The sequence below is a fragment of the Cottoperca gobio genome, chromosome 5, assembly GCF_900634415.1.
Source record: "Cottoperca gobio chromosome 5, fCotGob3.1, whole genome shotgun sequence".
NCBI lineage: Eukaryota > Metazoa > Chordata > Actinopteri > Perciformes > Bovichtidae > Cottoperca > Cottoperca gobio.
Genome location: NC_041359.1, coordinates 23,360,961 through 23,385,669, shown reverse-complemented (window position 1 = coordinate 23,385,669; position 24,709 = coordinate 23,360,961). Strand labels below are relative to the sequence as shown.

The 24,709-nt window shown below is 39.5% G+C and overlaps 1 protein-coding gene across 1 annotated transcript in view; it reads left to right on the top strand.

Moving 5' to 3' along the window:
• The window catches only part of LOC115008397 (metabotropic glutamate receptor 4-like), a 135,678-nt gene that overhangs the window by 96,247 nt on the left and 14,722 nt on the right, over positions 1-24,709 (top strand). Inside the window, exons 4-8 of the mRNA XM_029431983.1 lie at positions 5,295-5,430; positions 5,586-5,740; positions 6,053-6,193; positions 15,988-16,188; positions 24,348-24,484. Coding sequence (XP_029287843.1) covers positions 5,295-5,430; positions 5,586-5,740; positions 6,053-6,193; positions 15,988-16,188; positions 24,348-24,484 — 770 coding nt within the window. The remainder of the gene's footprint in view (positions 1-5,294; positions 5,431-5,585; positions 5,741-6,052; positions 6,194-15,987; positions 16,189-24,347; positions 24,485-24,709) is intronic.

Sequence of the window (24,709 nt, the reverse complement as noted above, 5' to 3'; positions counted from 1 at the left end):
GGCAGTCCTTTTTCTTTGTACGACCGCTGCAAGGTTACCAAGCTCACTGCTGTTTTCATAAGTTCTGATTCAAGCAGGAAATTATAGTGTGTCTTACCTTGAATTATTACATGAAAACCATGAAATGGAAAAAAGGGGGCTGTGTAATGTAAAAGTGCAGGCGGAGAGAAGGGAGTGACACAAAAGTTCTTGTTTTAAATAGAACGCCTTTGTCAGCTCATGTGGAGTTTTATTCCACCACAAAATGTAATCCCAGACTTACAAGGAGTTGATGTCATACAGTACACTTTACACTGCATACAAGATATACTGCAAATAAATAATATTAATATTACATTACAGGTCTGCAACATACAACATATACAGTTGATACAATGAACTTGTGAGTTGCCAGCAGCAGACAGCGACAGAGCAACAGCAGGATTTATTTAGCTGTTAGCTGCTGATTGCTCCACTGTGTCACTAACTTTGTCTGTCTTTGGTGCTGAACATGTCGTGTACAGTGGGTCAGTCAGAGCTGACTAAAGCAGTGATACTGAACCAAAACAGTGAAGGGGCCGTGAAAAACTAAAATAATGAGCTGAAAGATGGTAAAGATGGTAGAGCTGAGAGCAACTGCAGAGTTGTTGATGAAATCCTTGTGGTTTTGTGACTGTGAGCTACTTGTTTCACATTACACACAGTCATTTGATCCATTGTTGATGTAAAAACTATTGTTTTTAACCCTTTGATGCACAACATGGGTCCAAATAGACACAGATACACTAACAGTTCAATATCTCACAGTGTTATCGGCTGTATGATGTATGTTATGTGTGAGTGTGACAAATAAAGATTTTAAACATTGAATGTGTTGTTTGGTCCAAACCACTGCTATAAATATTATTCTTAACATTATTATTATAGTATGTCTTTGTTTCATTGTTATCACACTTTACACACACACGCTGGTGTGTAAACCTGATGTAGTGACAAAATTAAAATAATGATTTGTGGTCATCAAAAACAAGATATTTAATGAATACTTGGAATATTAAATGATTAAATAAATTGATTTCCAAAAATATAGCAAAGAAACACCAGGCATGAAGTCACATAGGACACCAATGCGGGTCCGTTTGGACCCATGTTGAGCATTAGAAGAGGTTTGCATAGCGTGTGTGTCAAAGAGTTAAGAAAACACAACCAAATTCACAAAGCAAAAGAAGATTTTGCCGTAGATATTACCTCCACATAGGGTTAGCCGAAATCTATAACTTGTATTGTTGTAACTTAGTTGTTCCGTATGGCTAGAAGCAGTACTTTATTTCGTTGAGTTTTCTGTACTTGCAGCATGTTTACCTTCACCACAGAGGTTATGTTTACAGATTGGTTTGTTTGTTTTGGTCAACAACAAAAAAATATCCCGAGATTTATCTGGCAGAAGGATGGAACCAATCAATAAAGTCGAAATGAAAATTAAAGCAGGTCATGAACCGCTCGCTGGCTGCACAGTCCCGCTCAGAGCTGGCGTCTGTATCAGCCGAACTACCTTAAACAACACGGCTCCAGGTACTCACTAAATATACCGTTAAAATTAGATTCACCATCTTTTCTGAATCTGTCCAAGCATGTCCTGTAATTCAGAAAACACATAATCTACCAAACAACTGTGTGTTAAAGTATTATTCTGTCCAGGTATTCATCCCTCTTATCGACACACACCGACAAAAACTCTAAAAGGGGCATGGAGACGTCACACCTGCCGTTGAGCTCAACTGAAGTCGCTTTAATTGCCTCTCTTTGAATATTAACTTCACTTTACAGTATCATTATGATATTAGCATTAATTGCTGTGTGTGTCGGCTGTAGAAAATGACATGACACTGAACAATTATAGTTTATTATAAGTAAAAAGTGTAGTTACTCTATTTTATACCCTGCTCAGGTGCAATTGCATAGAATATGCAGGGAGCACAAAAGATCCCTTTTAAACACGGGGAACACGATAGGAAGAACGATATATTCAGTGTTATGGGCAAACATAGAGAAGATGCTCCACGCTGCAGATGTAATATCAAACGATGTGAGGGAGGAAGAATCCTGAATTTTGGAACTCATGTCATTTAAAAAATATAAATCGAATTCTTTTTTTAACAGTTTCTCATCTTTTCCTGATGTATCAACACGCGGTCCTATCGTCCTATACATACAGAAATAATCCCATTTTGAAGTTGTGGTATTCACATAATTCAGATAGAACATGCGCTGGCTGTGGACGTCTTGACTTGATCTAACGCACAGTGTGTCTGTTGTTATCTGGAAGGCATCTAAATATAAATGGAAAAGCAGAAAAGGAAAGCCGCTCAGCCATCGAGGCAAAGACAGATTACATGACTGAGGCTGTCCTGACGCTGCAGTAGCTATTCATCACGATTAGTTTCCATTCATATTAGTGAACTCATTTTTAAGATACCACCAGGATTGTCCTCTGCTCCGGCACGTGAGAAACTGCACATTGACAGCGTGAGTTGCATGCTTCTCACTTATCTAAACATATGATTTTGAGTAAACAACCTAAAGCCTGTGATGTTTAGGAATACCAAACACACAATGCATGATGGACCTAGTCTTCCATGTTTCCTTTTAAACAATCGACAAATCCTCTAACCCAGTTTCACATCTGCATCACAAACCCAAATCGTGTTGTTGTGTCATTGACGGCCGTTATCCCCAGTTACAGGAACAGTTGATCAATCCGAGCTTTGCAGGTGGGATCCTCCTACATCACTGTCTACTGTAGCTACACCCACAAGAGTCAGTCTGAATGAAGTAAACAAAATGTCACTTCTGTCTAATAAACAGCCTCTAAATCCTAATATGTTGTTCAGCATTTCACTCAGTGCATCTTGGTACAGTTTAACAGTGGTGGTAACTGTGTTAAAAGCAACAGCGCAATATGCTCCTCAGACATAATTCAACAGGTCTGCACATTTATAGTTTAATTCTCAGGCTGTGGGGTTGTAAAATAATATTTTATTGGAACTGTGGAACTCCTTAAGAGGGAAAAGCAAGTCAAACATCTGAAATGTAGCTGTTGTTATTCTAGTTTCTTCTCTTTTAGATGCAGTGATGAAGATACTGAAACGATATGGTCTGGATGGGGGGGTCACACGTTAAAATATATTGATTTGCTGATTTTTACCTGATTAAATCAAAGCGCGAGAGGAAAGATAAACTCATAAAATATGTTACATGTGCATTAATCTATGGTAAAATAAAAAAAAGAAAATGTTTACAGGGTCAGATGATGAATGTAGAGAAAATGAGTTGTAATTATTCCTGCCCATCACTCTCAAAACCTTTCTTTAGCAGCTCTCATTGCAGGATTGTTGCAGCTTCTTTTTTTTTTTGCTGACAAAAATTTAAAATCTTTGCATGTGTGGGTCAGAAATTGTGTCCGACCTTCTCAAACTTAATGAGGTTTGATGACAGCTGTTCAAGAACAAGACAGTCTCACACGTCAAAACCTTTTCAGACGGCTAAATCAGGATTGTGCTGCCCCTTCACTGAGCTGGGCACCAGGGTGGAAGACAACAGAATGACAGGAGTCTAGACCGTCGCAGTTGTGCCCGTCACACACACACACACACACACACACACACACACACACACACACACACACACACACACACACACACACGACAGTAATCTACTTTACAAGTACTAAAACAACAATAACAGAAACCTTTTTGCTGTTCTATTTGTAATCTGTGTGAGCTGCGATGCATCAGGATGTTGACGTGACTCCGCTGATGGAGAGTGAGGTGTAAACTTTAATTAATTTACAGTTAATTGTTAAATAATTTTATCGTCTGTTTCCTCTAATTGCTTTTTGGAGAACAATATGTCAGGCTGTGGAGTTAATCTTTCCTGTGTAAATAAACACAGACACACTTTGGCAAAGAGTCATTAATGCCTCGCTGACTCCTACAGCGGTGATAGGTACAGTATGTATCTATGTATAGGGTCTACTGTACACATTATGCACAAAGACTTGTCTTGGCTGTTCTGAGAGCTGCACAATGCTAAGAAACGATCCTTCAGACTCTCTGAGACACTCCGAATCTCCCCAAGAAATCCTGTTGTGTAAGCGCTGGAAACATTGCTTGGACTGCACAAAACACCAAACACACCCCGACATCCTTTTCCTTTCTCTTTTTTTTTTTGTACATGTCAGTCTGCTTTTGCAAGGATTCAATTGCAAGGAAGTGTTGGTCATATTGTGAGTGTATAGTGGGTCTGAGCCGGGATTCAGACTGAAAGCATTCACAGGATCTCTCGTGCATAAATGTTGTCTGTGCCTGTGCAGTACCGTAAACAGAGTCATTAAATGCTCCATGCTAGCCAACATCAACGGTAAGCTCTAGCAATGTAAGCTATAGCAATGTAAGCTATACAGCAGCCCTGACACACACACACACACACACACACACACACACACACACACACACACACACACACACACACACACACACACACACACACACACACACACACACACACACACACACACCTCTGCTCTCATTAACAAGTTTATGCATGAAAATCAAGCTCCAAAAAACACAGCTTTTAAAAAGTAACTTATGTATTGTACTTGTAAACATGCACTTGTGTGTATTTAGCAAAAGCACCAAAAGTAAATGGAGCGAATAAAACGTGCACAACTCTACATAGAAAGAAATAAACATATTTAACTCCATAAATATACAATAACATCACTTTAGGAACTATGGGAAAGTAATAAAGGTAACACTAACGATATAAAATGAGTACTTTTCAAAATAAAAGTCTCAGCTAAACCCATACAGGAATGTATAGTGTATTGCCCTGTAAAACATAAACACTAATACACGATGTCACATCATTCCCTGTCCCACAAAAGCTGCATACTGTAGATAAAGAACATGTCTTACATCAAGAAACTCTCGAAGACAGACAGACTGTTTTCCTTCCTATACAAGCCAATTATCCTTCAGCTGGTCAATGCAGCATTTCACCATCTCAGTTTCAGTTTTCTCAGCATTCTTCGGTAAAACACAAAGCCCTTGATTACATTATTTCGCCCATGATTGTTTATTTCTACCTAATTACATTTATATTCAGTTCACACAGCAAATATGTAAAGTGCCATTTTTGATGTTTAATTCATTCATTGCGTTCTTTTCTGTGATTTGTTTGACACTGTGAAGGTATTGTTTTCTACAGTTCCTCTAAATAATCACATTGACATCTATAAACCTGTGTGTGTTTAGGGGGTGTGTGCATCTCCCAGTCTGTCAAGATTCCCCGGGAGCCCAAGCAGGGAGAGTTTGACAAGGTCATCAGGCGACTCAGAGAAAACCCAAATGCAAGAGTTGTCATACTTTTTGCAAACGAAGACGATATCAGGTAAGGCCTGGTAATAGCTAGCTAACACTCCTTCGAAGATTAGAAAAACACGACGGCAGCAGGCAGACGGCTCAGAAACATGTGGGGGAAAACATCCTATTTCTGTCGTGATGGTGACCTTATCCATGGCAACATCTGTATCTTCACCTTTGCAGGCGGCTCCTCCAGGCGGCTAAAAAGGCCAACCAAACAGGTCATTTTATCTGGGTGGGTTCGGACAGCTGGGGCTCAAAAATCTCACCGGTTGTGCATCAGGAGGAGATGGCAGAAGGAGCAGTCACCATCCTGCCCAAGCGGCTGTCCATCAAAGGTACAGAAAGAGAATTTGCATACATCAGATCTCCCCGTATAATAAAACCACGTGAATACTTCCGTGAAATACTTTTTTCATGTGACGCAGGGCTGTATCTGTTTCAGAAGAATAAAAGTTGTAATGTTTAACCGTCATTAATCATTTGATCATCGAAGGTCAAAACCTATAATTCTGTCAAACAAGGTGAATTAAACATATGCAATACTCAATCAATTATACTGTAGAGCTCCGGCTCAGAGACTGTACCCACGCTGTTGTTTACACAGACACGCACTGTGTCACTGACAATGAACCCATTGATCTGTCTAGGGTTTGATCGTTACTTCATCAGCCGAACGCTGGAAAACAACAGAAGGAATATCTGGTTTGCAGAGTTCTGGGAGAACAACTTCAGCTGCAAACTCAGCCGTCACGCCGTGAAGAAAGGGTCCGGGCTGAAAAAGTGCACAAGTAAGATAATCTCCTTTTTAAACGTTGTTTTTGCTCAAACTTTTAACCAACATGAAAACATTCTTCAGATGTCTTGAGGCGAGTGACACATTTGGCTCACGGGGGGGGGGTTTGACAGCATTGCCCACCTATAAAAAGTGGAGCAGCTATACATTTAATATTCAAACTCACAGTTAATCTCACTGCTCATTTCAGTGCTGCACCACGTTTCTGCTGAGTGTGTTTACTCACATGGCTATAACAAGTGAATGGCTCAGCTGGGCTGCACGGTTACAGCTTCAGGCTCACTTCCATACGTTATACAGCTGCGGAGAGCACAATCTGTCTGGATCACTACCTGGGGGTTGCCTCGAAGAATCCACAATCTTCACCCGTTCAAACGTATTTTTTAATAAACTTATAAAATCAGTTACTCTTCACTGCACTAACAAAATAAAAGATGCTTCATCCTAAAATCACCTGGTCTCGTCATGATGCGAGACACATGCTTGTTACATGAGTGGCATAATAATTACATTATGTATATTTATTCACAGGTTTTTATTATTTAGCACAGCCAGCTAGTCGAAGCAGGTTAAAGCACCTGGTCGATCACATCAATCAGCAACACCAAAACAATTTAACCTGGAACAAAATGTTAAATAGTACAGTATTTACAAAACGATCAACTTGAAGCTAACATACCGGCTAATGTTACAGCAGCATTCACTGTCTTGTTTGCACATACAGTACACAGATGGCAACTTAAGAAAGTACTGTTCTCACCTTTTACATCTGTAAAACAAGCCTCTGGTGCTTTCTGAGAGAAATAAATGTTTGGTTATCACTTACAAATCAGCAAGCTAGCTAACAAATAACTAGCATTATATACGTAGAAAGATTAGCTAGCATGACATGCACTAATATTATTTATTCTAATGTACTAGAGCTGTACTCTTTTCATTACCAGATATTTCTTGGACTTCCCAATTGAAACAGAAGATACTGAGCCTCTTATGTAGGTTAATGACGATATTCTTAACTGTGTTTTTCAAAACAGTACAAGGTTTAGAGTATTTGTTGTTAGCAAGAACGCTAACAAAAAAGTAGCTTACCAATTCCTTCAGCCTCCTCCGTCTGTCAAGAGTCTCCTAAATTCAATCTAAAGTAAAACCACAAAGTTAACACTGATAGATTCTCCCACAAAGAAGATGCATTGGACATAGTTAGGACCTTAAACATTAGGTAATATTCAACATGTGACCAAGAAGGTCCAAATATAGATTCTTGACATTGTTTTTGCCTCATGTTGGGTTGTGCAGACACCCACCATACCTGGAAGCATTGAAACCACAAAGTTTTACTTTTTTGTGTGTTTGTAAAATATATAATGTACATTACAGAAAATAGTACGTGAAGCTTGACCCTCGGCTGCCATTATTTAAAAAGAAATATCTCTCAAACACATACATTCTAGCTAGCACAGCGACTTGTAGCAGCTGGTTTAAGAAGTATTTAAATATGCTATAAATATGCTAATTTACTTCTGAGGATATCCCTCAGTCTCCTTGATGATGTAAAAGTACAACGACGGACAGTCCAGAGCCTTTTACCTCCACCCTGGACTACAGAACGTTGTAATGGGACTCACAGCAGTAATTGTTGGAATAATAGACTCCGTCTTATACCTTTGACTTATTTTAAGAAACCAGGCTTTTTATCTGCAGTCTCTAATGTTTGCTGTCCCAAAGTGACGAGGCCTGCGGAGGAATGAGCTCATAGCACAATTTACATTTACCCACAAAATGCAATTTCAGATTCTATTTATTTTTCAAATATGACAGGATTTTGCCTTGGAGTATAGGCCATCGAGCCCTACATTATGCACACACAAATTTGAAATGAAAGCAAATTATATTAAGGATGGTTTACTTTGCAGAGAGAACGGAGTAATGTGCAACAAATAAAGACAATAAAAAAACAGTATTACATTATTACATAACGTAATTATGGCCTCTACACAGGATGAAAAAGGCGAGGACGACACCCCAGATAGAACAGCACATCGTTACAGGACACAAAGTCAGAAAACAGCCTCCTTACATTCATACTTTAGAGCCTCTTGTCAGAGTGTATGCGTCTCTAGCCCTAAACCACACTCACTCCAGGGAATCAAGGCAACGTTGTTGTTGCTGTGGGGTGACAGTGTTAACCATTGAGCCGCCACACTGCCCTGGAGCCAGATGTGTGTATGTACAATCTGCATGTGCTACTTTCCACACAGATACTAGTATTTATAAACAACAACGTGTCCTGACAGGATGTCGGCAGTATGTCCACACATGCATTACAAGATGGTTCTTGCAACATCACGGGGGGGGGGGGGAATCTGGGCAAAACAAGTCTTTTAGAACATTATGCATTATTAGCATTTATGAACGTGTGTAGTAACATTCGTCTTTCTACAGTCTTGTAATATTTGTATCAAAAAATATACAGTAGTGTATAAATATGTATATATATATAAGAGATATATCAGATCAATAATATCTATTACCTGACTTCATAATCATTTACATAATTAATAATGGTGTTAAAACGAAACTGAAATCAACACTTCTCAAAACAGTTTCAACAAAAGCATTGCAACCTTATAATGTGTTGCACTCCAGGTGCATCTGTCAGCTAGGTGTACCTAATAAGCAGCTAGCAGCTGAGTGTCCACTGTCTCACACCGCTGTGTGCACCAGTAATGGCTGTTTGTTATGAGTGTGTGTATGTGTAGATGCCACAAGCTGACAGTAATGTGTTGTCATACCGTTTATACCATCGGTAGCTTTCCATTAAATATCTTTGATATTAATAGACAAATCAGTGAGCAGGGTTGCTTTATGGTAATATTGAATTTACAGCATATTTATATCAATGTGGTGAAGAACCTCTCAGGTAGTTAATTCACCTCATCTCCATCGGATTGTTTTATCTCCCAACAAAGATTTCAATCAAGTTTCTGTCATTTGTAGTATATAACTACAAATTTACGTCACTATATGTAATACAATTGCGTATACCAAGAAGATTATAACTATTTCCCACTCCTGCTGTGCCTAACAACGCAAAGGCTGCTTGGACATGCTGTCAGTTAAAACATAGACTACATTCACATTACAAACAAATGTTGCCCAAATCCGATTTTTGACACAGATGTGTTTTTATAGATTAAGTAGTGCGAACACATTTTTTTTTCTTCTATCAGATCTGCGGCACTTTGCGACTACGAGAACGGTCATATCAGAATTCATATGTGTTTTTCCACCTCCTGCACGCGCAGATCCCTCACCATACAGATATTGGTATGTGGCCCTGGACAATGGGCATCCTAAAGTCTTGGAGGAATTGTTCCTCCACGAAACCCTCTCCACATCGCGGCCCCACCACTCCTGACTCCTCTCCTGCGCACGCACACACACACACACACACACACACACACACACACACACACACACACACACACACATTGTCATCTCACAAATCAGTCGGAACGATTGACGCTTGCACCGCTATGTCCTTCCTTTTTTCCCCAAATGTCTGTCTCGCAGATGTGATGTCTTTTGTTGTTGTTACTGGTTGCATGTGAGGCGTTTTAGGGCAGATATCGGTGACTTCAAACAGGAATGTAAACAGTCTAGGTAGAGAGATCCGGTAAACAAACCGGAATTGAGCATTAAGCCCTGTAATGTGAATGTAGAGCTTGTGATTTTGATGTACGACCTGTTCTAAATGTGTTGTTATTTATGTGTGTAGGAGTGATCTTCACGTTCATACATTTGCTTGTTATGACGCCTGTGATGACGTCCAATAATGCGAGAGAAGGCCTCTAGTGTAGAGACTCAAAACTCAGGAGAATGTTGATGCTTATTTATTTATAGACTGAGGATGTAACAAAGGAGCGTCTTGTTGAAACGGTAAACAACTAAAACAGTACAGGCTCACTAAATGCACAAGAGAAAACTAAAAGTCTTACTTAAGAGGTGGGCCGCAAAACAAACAGCTGGCATCGCCTTCACAGCCCGCACAAGAGAGAACACAGAGGGCTATATGTAGGGAAACACTCAGGTGGATAAGATAACACTGATAGATGAATTAGTCTCGAGATTGGAAGGAGTGACCCCTGGTTACCTGCCAGCAGGAGTGCACGAGGGGGGAACACAGATGAGCTCCAGTGACGGTTCAGGTGCATTGCGTCTGATCAGCGCCCTGGATAACACTCACAAGGTGTTTCGATTTTCACAATAACGGAGGTGTAACATATGGAACAGTGTTTATGCAGCAGAGGTTTCAATTTGGCACAATGACAGCGTATTTCTGCTGTGCATACATAAGCTTTTGGTCTTGAATCTTGAAAGCATCTTCACGCATCTGTCCCTGGAGTCATAATACGGAAGGTTATTGGAAGTTTCTCTATTAGTTTACGGGAAGTTCAAGTTTTACAGCGGAATTTGCTAAAGACTCCCAGCTTAGGTTTTAAAAGTCTGGAAATATTCTCTATTCTTTTCTTACTTTCAACAGACTTTTGTGTCGATCCTCTGTGGAGTGCACCTTTAAAAATATCAGGAAGGGTTACTCAACTCAGAATAAACAACAATGCCGTAGTGAAGGAACATGGCAGCCAGTGTAACAATGTGTTTTTAATAGTTTTTGGACAAAAGCTCTGTGGTGCATCCGGCTGCACGGACAGTAATTGTTAGTCGGATCAATTCAATGTTGGTGTTCGTCTTTTTTTTTTAACATCATTTTTATTTCAGTTTTCCATGTTAATGGTCTTTTAATGGGATTTGGTAACACAGACAACATTTTTTATTTTGTTCAATGGATTTATATTTTATGTTCAGGTTTTTAAAGCAGTAAGATCGAGAAGCCTTAGAACATTACATAAAACATCACACTACATAAAATCTAATACAAAGAATAAAATTAAACTGCAAATATGAAAAAGAAGAAGGTTTCTGCCGGGACGTTGAACGACTCATAATGGGAGACACGGCACCTAAATCTTGAGCTATCAACCAAATAATTGAGTGAAGTGATCACTAATGCTGTAAGACATCAAAAACCCAGTGAAAGTTAATGTAAAAGCAAATGATCCTTTAATGGTAATATACTTTGACTAATTGTTTGTACTCTAAAAGCCGGTGTCCTTTACCTAACTTACTCTCTATAAGCCCTCGGTGCATGGTTTCATGGTAAACGCTCTCCCTCTTGCAGGAGTGATCGCGGTAGGTACATGTTTAATGCCGCCAGTAACTCTTCTGTGACTCGCCTTTGTCATTACAGACATTTCAGTGTTAAAACTTCTCCATCGGCTCTGCTTCATGGGGGAGAGAGACTCTCGCAGCATTTATTCGAGGTTAAAGTGTGACACTCGTGTGGCGCCTTTCCACTGGTGGAGAGCTTTGCAGAGTCTCTGAGGCAGCTGTGAGAGAACTACATGCTGCAGAATTATCAGTGTCCTGAGAGGGTTAGACTACTCAACGTGATCAAAGGATAAGGAGGGCATGAGTGACTGGGGAGAAAAAAAAGGGGAGACTTGTCTTTTATATGTGTGAATGAAGGAGATGTAAAAGTGATATTGATTAATGTGGATAGGAGCGGTAGAGTAGAGAAGAGACCCGTCTCACATGCTGCTTATTTCTCCTGCATATTAATAATGTGGGAGCAGCAGGAAACACAGCAATGCAGATAAACCAAGCATGTGTATTGCTCTTTCATCCAAGCATCTTTTCTTTTTTCTTTTAACCGCTAAGCCTGTTCAGGGTTGCAGGAGGCTAGAGCCTTTCCCATCATGCATTGGGCTAGACGTGGGGAGATTTACTTATATATAAAATATATATAAACACAAGTGATTTCAGGAAAGTATCAAATTGTCTTTGGCATTACGTAACTTTATTTATTTTTCGCCAGCGCTACTGCTTAACATGATGCAACCACCTATGACTTTCCAGACATTAAAACAATACAAAGTCTTTTATACATTTAAATACCACACAATGACCTGCAAAAGCTCGTAGCATTCTCAAAATCCTTCTTTGTCTCTCAAAAGTAAATAATCATGTCAATAATCATGTCAGTGCCACGTGATAAGTCATTGTTTACAAATGAGATCGTCAACATGCTTTGCCTTGTTGTCGATATATAACAGTGTTCTGATGACAATGATTGAAAATGGAAGTTACACATTGCTGTATGTGGGAGATTAGATATGATTCACATTTACGCCTTTCGTGTTAGTTCTGTAATCTCTTGACGGACCTTGTCATTGCTGCATATCACAAAAGACTAAACAATTGGTTGATGTTTTAAATACGAGGATAAAATAATACATTCACCATGACAGCGTTTGTGGGAAACGACCGCCAATTTTACATAATAATTTACATTAATGTGCCAAAGCATTTGCAATTTGTTCAAAAATAATAAGAAATTGCTTTTTAGATGTGCAAAAGTAACTATATGGAGGTTGAACAAGATATTTGTAGTTTGGCCAACTCAAAGCATCAACGTTGATTGATTGCAGCTGACTAAATTTGCTGGCACCGGTCGTCTTCACACCATTTAATCCATTTACCCATTTAATCGAAAACATGTTTTACAGATTAATCATTAAGGAGAAGAATTGTTATCTCCAGCCTTTAAAACAACAACATGAATAGCAGCTTTAGCTGTAAATTCGAACAGAGGACATAAAGTCAAATTTGAAGACGAATCAAATAATGAAATAGAAGAGCAGCACACCCAGCGCCAGTGTCAGATTAATTTAAGAGGCAGCCCGATTGTTTTGGCAGGAAAGAATGGGATGGCCTGTGGCCATTCGCAAGATGAAAAAATGGTCAAAGGTCTAAGCCCACACACACTGTCACAAAATGTCTCATGTGACATCTCAGAGTAGAAGACGCCCACACTTTGCTTCTGCTTTGCTTAATCTGAATGGATTTCTCTAAAAGCAAAACGTTGGCCTGGAAAATGTGTGTGATGGAGCCAAAATGCCAATGAGGAAGGAGCTAGGGAAAGAGACAAAGGGAAATGGTCTTATGGAGAAGAGACCATACAAAGTTAGTGTGGGTGGCCTGCCAAGCCTGCAAGAGAAATATCACTCTCACACCCACTCTGGCTCACAGGATTCCCCATGGCATAAGCATGTCAGCCAAACTGTGACAATCTCTGTCCAATCAAGGCCCTGTAGCCCTTAATTACTGAGCCGTAACCTCCAACAATAATTCATGCATCTCAAAAGCTCACGAGATAATCGGGGGCATTAAAACGCCTCTGGTCTGCAGCGAGGAGCTGGAGATGGAGTAAATGAAAGATGGCTAACAGAAGGAGACCTTTGCTGATTTGGGGTTTAGTACTATTTCAGATTGAAGAGGATATTGAAAATTGCTTGAACCTTAAGGTGGACAGATGTTGCATGAAAGATTACTTGTCTGTCACCAGCACTTTAAATAACGTACAGCAGAGGTCACCAACCTTTTTGATACTGAGAGCTACTTCAAGGTGCTGAATAATACGAAGGGCTACTTGTTTGATACAAACCTCCTAAATAACATAGTTGCACGGTTCACCTTTAATGATAATATTATCATTAATAATAATAATAATAATATTCATATGTGAATATCACATATTTTTATTTTTTATTTATTATTATTATTAATTATACTATTATCATTAATAATAATAATAATAATAATAATAATAATAATAATAATAATAATAATAATAATAATAATATTCATATGTGAATATCACGTTTTTTTATTTTATTTATTATTTATTATTATTTTCAGATGAACCACCTATTTTAGAACAATATAATATATATATAAAATATAAAATTTAACCTACCTTGGTGTATTTCTTACATTGGGTCTGTGTTTCCTGATGAAGACCACCTCCCTTTTTGTCTTGTTTCGCAATTTCCCCCGAAAAAGAAGAAGAAACATTTTTAAACTAGTCGGTTTCTTTAAACCAGGTTCAGATTTATCAAGTACATGTGTTACTTTGTGCTCTGTATGCCAACTAACTGTGCCTTATATTGTGTCCAGTGTACACTTAGAAAAGCTCTTTAGCGTACCAGTACACTATCCAAACACGCAGGCTTATTTATATCTTCAAACTCAAATTTTAACTTCAATTTAATTTATCTTCTGGGCTCCATGGATATCAGGACCAAATCTAATGGTAATCCATTTTTATAGCAGTTGAGATTTTTATTAACTAAAATAGGGCGTATTTTACATTTCTTTCTAAATATGGAGGAAAACAGCTCCAGGTAATGTTTCACCCAACAGTACAGCCATTATTCAGGAAGTGTCAGCAGCATGTGCCCCACTGTTTCCTTATTACCGTGCAAAGCTTAATTAATAATTCCATTTGGCATGTTGATAAATATATGCAGCTCTATCATTAGCTCATCCCTGGTAATTAGTCTACTGTTAATCTCAATTGAACACACCTGCTTTTTTTATAATCTCTTTTGCACATTCAGCAAGTTACATTGACGTCTTTCAGATTTGATGGTCGCGAGGAGAAAGGAGAAGTTGGGATTGGCATGTCGAATCTCCGTCTCAGACCTCACCTCCTCGTAGCAATTAACAATCACAAAAACCTATAGAACAACTTGAGCCGGGATTAATAAACCCCTATCACAAGTTATTACAGTGAGCCTATCAGCGGATTATCCCTGTCCTGTGAATGTATGTCTCCATTTCCTGCCGCTCTTAATTCACAGTTGGACACTCAGTCAGGCAGGTCAGGATTCGATCACAATGGAACATATATATACGTTTCTCTTTTTTTTAAAGTTGGTAATGGAAAATGGCATTAGGCTTATACCGAGGTAACATTTAATGGAATAGACACGTAGGTCCAAGATCTAATGTGTACACAATCACTCAGAGGGAAATCCATGTGTTCCAGCTGGAGAGACGAGAAAGAGTTTTTGTTTTTAACTGATGAGATTTCCCGGAGGAGAAAACCTTGCACTCTAGATATTGGAATTGATTTGCTCCTCTGCAGCGATCCAGATAGTTACCTTCTAGCTTAATTGCAAGAGGCAAGACCCATTCAGTGTAGACAGAATAAGACTTACCGAAGAGCAATGCATATGTCTTCTATGGCCGTTGGACTGACGCCACACCCTCCATTCAAAAGGTTCAGCTCATTGCAAGCGCCTGAGCTGCTCTCCAACGCGGTGCGACACGAGTGTTGAAAAAATACGGTTTTAGTGACTATTGGCAAACACAAGTAGTATCTTCAACTTATTCTATAATTGAGTTTCAAAATGGATCTCTTCATTTATACACCATTATAATTATATACCATTATGTATATTAGTTGTCTGGGACAAGCACTAAATGTGCTGCTTCATCATCGACCCACTTCAAACACACGATCAGGGACAAACTGACAAGTAGATAATTCTTAAAGCTCGACCCGTTCGTTGAAACCACTTGAGTCCTGAAGTGAACACATTTTTCTTGATTGCGTGATGTAGCTGATATAATTACCGATCGAGTATTTCAAATACACTTGTTGAAATACTTTCCAGCCTCCCTCGGGATAGTTGAACTACATGGATACAAATGTCCGACTCAACCTCGCACTTGACATGATTAACAATGAGCCGAATGAGTGACAACACAGGATGCATTTCCTGTGGTTTTAAATGCATGTAAGCAATTTGCAAAATCACACACACACACAGATACAGTGTAATTATGCATGTGACTAACTTATGTCTGTCTTGTGTCCTGCAGATCAGGAGCGAATAGGAAAGGACTCCAACTATGAGCAAGAAGGAAAGGTGCAGTTTGTTATTGATGCAGTCTATGCAATGGCTCATGCCCTGCACAATATGCACCAAGAGCTCTGCCCGGGAATAGTTGGCCTCTGTGCTAAAATGGATCCCATCAACGGCACTCATCTGCTCAAGCACATCCGCCGTCTGAACTTTGCAGGTCAGCGCCTTAACTTATTCATACTGCAATGCATATGTGTCATTGGAACGTGAGCTGTTTAACACTCAAGTCTGTTCAGTTTAGTAATACATTACTGACACAGGTAATGTGCGATTGATAATCAGGCTGCTTCAAAATCAGCTCTTTAATATTTAATATTATGGAGAACCAAGACTGAGGCCAAATCCCAATCTCCACCCTCAGGCCACTTAACTCAGGTCACCTGCTAACTGGCCAGGTGCGAGAGGCTGCAAGGGCTTGGAATGGTTGTGAACAGGAATGGAGCCGCACTGCGGCTAAATATCACGTTACAGCAACAAGGCCAACACATGTTGTAAATGTGAGGTTTCATTTGATGCTTTTTACTGCTTGACTTGGACATGTTGATGCTCTGGTCTCACAAGAGGAGAGGTTATTAATGATTGATGAATAAACAAGTTGTGTAACTGACGTATATGACAAATTTAAATCTTGACGTGATGATGATGCGAGATGAAAATCAGAGGATCTTCTGGGCACAAATGGATGTACCATCCGTAATCACCAAAGTCATTATGATGCTCCTCTGGCAGCCATGAATGTTTGTCTAAAATGTAATGACGATCCATCAAACAGACATTTCTACAGCAATGTCGAAATGATTGTACATTTACTGTTACATGACATTATAGAAAGAGCAAAACTATCGTACAAATACAAGTATTCCACACCTGGCAACACTGGAAGGTATAAATATACTTACTTTATGTATTACTCTCCATCAACATCTCATTGGTCTCAAACCTGATCCTTACTTTCTTTGTTTTGTCCTATAACTCATTTTCCATTTCGCTCAATGGAGCCCTCCATGACACCCAATTATCGTTCAGATTCACATTTATGACTAATGATTAACGTCTTTCACACAGAGAGCAGCGATCCAGAGTTTCATTATATAGACTATGCCTTTTTAAAGCAAAGCAATTTAAGACAATTAAAATGTCTTCTCAGAGACTTGAGCATGCAGTGTTTGCATAGATCAATTATTCATTTGAACTCGTTCTAATATCTACTTGTTGCATTGGCAAAATGTCAATTCAATGTTTAATTCATATCTGAGAGGTAAAAAAATAAAAAAACTGAAATGGGTGCTTTTTGAAGGCTTTCGCGTCACAAAAGTTCACGGTCGTCTTTTATAATGAAAGAGAGGATGCGTAAAATAACTACTAATGTCTGCTGGACTGCTGCACTGCTGCCAGAACCAATCACAGCCCTGAAGCTCTTATGTGTCTGCTGCACACATGACACATCTCACTTCCTGATCTTGTATCTGCTCTGCTGCTGTTTCTTCTTGGCCGATCAACTTGCATTTGAATCCCTGCGTTCATGTCTATGTATAGAAATATGTGAAAGATTAATCATTGTTGTAATAACCGAGCCCGGCGCAGACCTCTGAATCACTTCACGTCTCTGATCTGTTCAGTGATTCAAATAGATGTGGTCTCGTGCTTATTGACGTGGCTCGACCAAGAAGAGTTTTGCAGGCAACGTTAAAGGGGGGCTTCATACTTTCATCGCTACAAAGCTACATCCATTAGAAATGACCACATGAATGGATCCTGGTTGACTTACAGGGGGGGGGGGGGAGTCTCCAGTTGACATGTAAGCTGTTCCTGGTGACCTGCAGCTCCTGTGTTGACTGATCGCAGTGGGACACGTCACTCACTAATGATTTATTATTCTAAGACTAAACAAATGAACAAACACTCCTAAATGGAAATCGGCTACACCATGTCAGACTCAACGAAGGAAGAAAAACAAAATGTCAGTTCAGTTTAGATTATCAGACAAACGTACAAATATACAGAACCGTGGCTGTATAGCTTTATATGTAATCTTATAATCTTATAGATTCTCATTATGTTAGTTAGATACTTTCAGGGTCACTTTCCTTTTAGGGGTTTGTTTTTTAACAACCAAGCTGGCTTTAGTACTACAATAAGAGTGTATATAAACAGTAAATACACTCTCCTTCAACAACCATTATGATGGTCTTAACCTCCAGCTTCCCCAGCTGAGCTGCTCAGAGCATAATAGCATACGGGAGGAAACAACTGACGGACTGCTGTTCATAACAGGCAGTATGTTGGGTTCAATGATTCTCAATGTTGTAAAACAGATCCTCTTGTTTCCACACAAAGCCTCTTCTCTGTCTTAAAGTCTCTGTCTCGATAACTGAGGTTTATGTAACTATCTGCAAAGGGATGTGCTAGTTTTCCAGTTGCATTTACCAAACGTGATGTTATATTCCATCTATATGTCATGTTGTTTTTACATAACGGAGCCTGGCACTGAGTTCAGAGTTGTAATTTTAAATGCAAACACAGGTTTTATTCCTCCCTTCTGGCACTGATGTCGGGAATGTTTGTATTTTTTGGACAAACTGAAACTAAATATTGTATTTTTCTTTCTTTTTTTTTTACTAAAAAAAGACTTATGGATCACATATTTCAAATAGTAAACACTACAGATGTGACAAGAGCACCAGGTAAACATGTTTGCATAATGAGGACTGAGTAGTGTTTTTATTTAAAGTGGCTTCGCAGGGTTTTTCGCCTGTAAGCATGAACATGAATCACCAGTGCAGTCGATCCTTTTTGAGCTGAATCTTGTTCTTCGCAGGCAAACTGTATTAATGTTACAACAGCATCTGACCAGAGGGGTTGCCTGAAGGTTACACTACACTCCCTTCTCATTGCATCAGCACACAGCGATATATTGAACTTGTCCAGATACATAAAACAACCTCACCGCGGTTACCGGACTTGCTAAATTGTGTATTACATTTTCAAAGACACTATTTATCTCTTGTGTTGTGATATTAGTATGTTACGCACCAGTAAACACACAGCGTAGTCATCTCTTTTTTACCCCCCCCCAACGAAACACGCCGCAATTGCAAGAAATTGATGTAAAAGTAGGTCATTGTTTTGTTGTTGTGATGAATCATTCTTGAAGCTGAGCCAGCGAGAATCTATTGTTCCACATTTCTGTATATCAGCGGTTTTAGTGGACATCTGCTAAAAAATAATTCATATATCTTGCTCTGCAGAGCTGCACAGCTCTCAAGAGTCCAGTAAGACAATACCCATAGCAAATGTACTGCGTCTTATGTTGCATAGGTAATGAAACTACGCTGATAAAGGTCAGAGCTTCTTTAAAACTTAAGGCGTTCATAGTGACCATACACCTGGCGCGCTCACACAACCATTTGTCTATGATCTCTCCTTGGACTAAGTAATATAACTAAGTATGTTTACTGAAGTACTTCACAGTATAAATGTAACTTTATACTTCTAATACGCTTCATCTCAGAGACAAATACTTTTTACTCCACTAAATATATCCGACAGCTTTAGTTTTTTCATCCCCTTCCTATCGAGTGAACACCACGTGTCTCCAGATTTGTTGATTCTGAATTTGAATGTTTTGGATAATATAAAAGGACTACATGTTCCTTTATGGGTTGAGAACATTCACCTACTTCTTAAGCTAAATAATCAGTTTAAAAACCTTTCTGGCTCAGCTGCAAAAGTGCAACGTCACAAAGCTAAAAAAAAACAGCTCATGAAAGGTTTTCTCTTTAGAGATGCTCTGTTCTCACAGGACACAGATGCTACAAACATATGATGATCTATTAGAATATGATGCATCGCTGTAGATTAAAGCACCGAACATCCACAGCAGTTAAATGCAACATACACATTAATGCAGCAATAATATCATCAGCCGTTAAAAGCAGAAGAATCAAACACCTCCAGTCAATCTTTATGCACCGTTTGACTTCCCTTCTTTCTTGTTTCCACCTCTGCATTCAATGTGGCTAACAGTTGTTCAGACTTCAATGAGCCACAATTGAATGAAGCTTCTCATCAGTGTTGCGTGTCTCTCGCTGTCACGTCAGGGAAAAGTGCTTTTAAAAAGCAGTGTCCTCTCTGCAGTCATTCTCACCAGGGACAGGAGTTGGGAATAAAGACGAGATCTGACTGTTTCCCATCGCTGCACACCTATCTCTTCTCTTCTCGGGCATGTGCACAGTCTTCATTGTTGTGCAACTCAAACGATGCTTCCAGGAGACAGCATTTTTTGCATAATGCAAAATGTCAGTTTTGCCTGACACACAGCCGTGTTATTCCCATAAATATGACGATCCGCATCTTAACACGACGAGAATGGACAGCTCTAAATATAAAGCCCATTCATCATAGTGTTGTACACACACGGTAAGATGTGAAACTACATGAAAATATAGATGGGTAATGTAAATTCTAATATAGTGACTAACAAAACCATCCCTTTATTTGAAAAAGGCTCACTTGTATAAGAGACGGGGCTTTTTATCCATGAGTGTTTCATTTTATTTTATTTTATAAACTCTCTTTTGTGAGCCTGCTTCCATTTTAAAATGCTATTAAACCAGGAATATAAAGGTAACACTATCCTCCTTAAATTCAAAATCCATAAATTGCAATTCTAACTAAAAGAAAAATAGGAAACTGATTCAAACAAATCTTGAAAAATGAAAAGAAGATTCCTCCATCTTCACCAAGTCGTCAGGATAATGTGCATTTCCTCACCACGTCATACTCACTCTGTGAGTTTGTCTTCTGTAACGGAAATACTGTTTTCATTCACTTATTTATTTCCTATTAAGTTACCGTCAATGAAACTCAACACTTCCTGCACTGATGTTTCACATTAAGTTCCATCCTGTGAATTAAAGAGCAAAATCCATCCTGTAGCCGCTCAGCCAGTTTCAACCTGTACTAATTGTATGTGTTTGTTTTTACTTCTAAACAAGTAATAAATCATGCAAATGACTTTCTTTTCCCCAATGTGTTATTTTTAAAGCATTACATCTCTGGATAAAAGTATTTTGTTACACCTTATTTAGTTAGAATATCAGGTTTTCTCAGAATAAAAGGATTTAACAGTCATTTGTGAGGTACTTGGTGCATCTCCTCTTCCCTCCGCCGTTTTTATGATGTAATATCTCAAAACGTCAAATAGATACAAAGAAAATAATCAAGTGGAATTGAAGACGCTTTGAGGATCCGCTACCTGCTGGCTGGGACATCGTGCCACAGCTGAATTGTTTCATAATGGCTTCCAAATCAGATACGGTTGGAATAATTTAAAGAATGAAAACAAAAGAGAAACTAAGGGCAACACAATTGTAGATGTAACATAGCTCACAACATTAAAGCCCAGTTAGAAAGCACTTGTAGAAGCTTATAATTGAGTAATCATGTTAATGTCATGGCAGTGGCAGAGGGACAGGAAAGACACACACACACACACACACACACACTCGTGTGAGTGAAGTGTATCTGTTGTAAATTCTGCATGACTTGCCTGCGTACGGGTCATTAAGAGTTAATGACCCGTGTAGAGGGCAGCAAGCTGTGCTGCCATTCACCAAGGTGTCTCTTTAGTGCATCCATGCAGAACAAGCCCATGTCGGATTAATGATCATACTCTGGTCATTCTTAAAGTGTGTGTGTGTGTGCGGTGGAAGAGAGGGAGGGAGGGGGGGCGACAATACAACAATCATTAAATATTACATATAATCACAAGCACCTCATTAACCCCGACAATTCTTTGGGAGGAGACGAGTACCGCGGTACACACATGTGCGACCCGCAGGCTACCTCGTCACATTAGTGCACAGCACAATGCAGCGTTGGCAGAAGCCTCTGTGGAACTCATTATGCCCCTGACTAGTGAGAGGACTGTTTAGACAAGCAATTTGTGCCACATGACAGGCCTAATTCCTCATCTGCAACTCCAACATTGACCATACGGCCCCAATATGCACCACTCTTTTTTCACTTTTAATGAAGCGGACGACGCCACTGCTTCTAGAACAACGGACAGACAGTTGTTCCTCTAAATGCCTCAATGTGTCAATTTGTTACTGAAGACAAAGAGGCCAGATTTATATTTTACGTTTGTTTTACCATCATACATATCGCTGGAGAGGTGTGATGGCACACAATGCCATCTGATTACTGTCAAAATGTTGAAGTTGCATTAAAGAGAAATATTGTAATTACTCAGCTGTCACATAAAACAGTCTCATTCCGCCGTGTTAAGATTAATGAATACAAATTAAGCTTTTTTCGCTGTCAAACACAGACTACAGCTGAGAAACGCCTGATAGGTAGAGCAGTAACGCATACATAACGGCTTCTTTAAGTGGTAATATTTTGTGATAAGCACATATTGTTGTACTTCTTTTTAGCTATACACGTCCCAGAAATCACCTCGTATTCCTATAGTGTGATCAGTCCTGTATTCACTTTATGGTGGTTGTTGCTGCGTGTAACACACACACACACACACACACACACACACACACACACACACACACACACCTCTATATAGACAGATACATGTATTGTATGTACATTTAAAGTGGTATTACAAAAATGTTGTTTTTAAGGTCACTACCAAAATCTTGGAATCCCTTGCATGTGGCCCTAAACTTGTGTGTGTGTGCTCGACAAGCGTTGGTTAAAGGATTCCTGTGTGCCATTTTTAGAAAAGCTGTAATGACGTGTCACAAAGAAAAACACACCAAAGATTTCTCTGTTAGCTGCCCAATGGAACGACGCCAGCCATGCTTCCAGTCCAGCGACCCATTTAATCACAGCAAAACGTGGAACGGTTCTCCTGAGAGGGAGAAGGAGGGAACTTCATGTCTAATTGCTTTTCACATCAACTTAACAAACCTTCACTGCTTTATTATTAAGCCACCCCCCCCCAAAAAACAGAATGCATCCCGATTAAAAATAAAAAGTTAAACGTGGCCAATTGCTGCTGATGGATTTCTGCTGATGATTTTATTTTTTTTGTTCTTGCTCTTTGTTTCGACGCTGGAGGATGCAGCGCTCTAATCCACATCTCGATGAGTCAGCCCTGCTGGATTACGGCATTACCGTTTCACTCAGCCTTGCGTCTGTGACAATGCCGCCCACACCACAAAGCAGTTAGTGATCATGGGAGGATTACAGTGACTTTATAACGCAGGGAGGCATTATGTTTACATAAAAATATACGCACATCGACAGTATTGGTAAACCGTCATATTTCCTTTCAAAGATTTTAATCGTGCCAATTTTTCCCTCCTTTTTTATTGTCCTCCAATTTCCTACGGTTTTAAAAGCTCTTTGAAGAAGTCATCTTTCACCGTCACAGTTGGGGTTATGTGCTCGAGCCTGTAAGTGCTCACACGGACACCCCTGTCACTGAAAGAGGAAAGTGGAGCCTGAAGTCCACGCTGGTGGTTTTGAGAGAATAATGCAGCAACACTACCAGCATAACACGGCTGCTCCTGTATTATTATATGAACTAGCTTGATGGGTCTTTTGGGCATGCTTGCTTTTCAAATAAAGACCTACTTGGGAGGGGGGGGATCTTTTGTTTTGCAGATAAATGGATTTATCCGTCCACTAAAGATGTGGTCGTGGTTGTTCGGAGCAGTTAACGTTGCTATCAAAAAACTAAATGCGAATTTTAGGAATCACTGTTTCAAAAAACTGCAAAACTGCCATTTTTTGGGAAATATTCTATCACTACTTTACATGGATGTAACTATGTAGCTATCTACTTATGTAGGAAGATTATGTCCCCGTTCTGTACGTCACCTACAGAGCTGTGAGTGGACGTTTGTTTCTCGTATCAGGCGAAACGGTCGTCAACGACAGAAACAATAAAATAGGTAAAAGCTAACGTAAATATTTGGTCTGTGACGCGACATGAACTGAATTCTCCGGCATGAGTTTAGACGAAGTCAACAGCCAGTCACCGCCCCAACTTCCACAGCACACACACACTGAGCGTAAATCATATGCATGAGAGCTACGAACGTGATTTCTGCTGTATGAATGTTCTCAAAAGGAAACAGAATATGCTCCCAGTCATCTCGCCAAATGAGAAAGAAAACTGACGTTGACTCACAAGCATCATTTTGGTTTCTAATGTAGTGGAATAATAACTGTAGTATCAATGACAGCACATTAGTTTGCTCTCACAGATTCATGCTCTCTACACAGAGACTAACTCGATGATGTGCAGTAATTGATGATGATGATGATGATGATTGTTCTCTCATTTAGGCATCGCTGGAAACCCAGTGCTCTTCAATGAGAACGGCGATGCTCCTGGACGCTACGAGATATACCAATACCAGATCAGAAACCAAACGGCCGAATACAAAATAATTGGCAACTGGACGGATCAACTCCATCTCAACGTGAGCGTTGCCTTTTCTATTCCATACGCACGCACATCTATACAAAGGGATTGACGGCGTTAAGCCTTCCAGTTTCTGTTTCTGTCGGTGTTCGCAATGAAAATCGTTCTCTGAAAAGTTGTTTTCTCCTGCTCTGCAGCTGCTTCTTTCCCCACTAACTCCTCCCAAACCATTTGATAGTGCTTAGTGCCATCTTCAAAGGTGTAAATATCCAGAGGGCGCTTT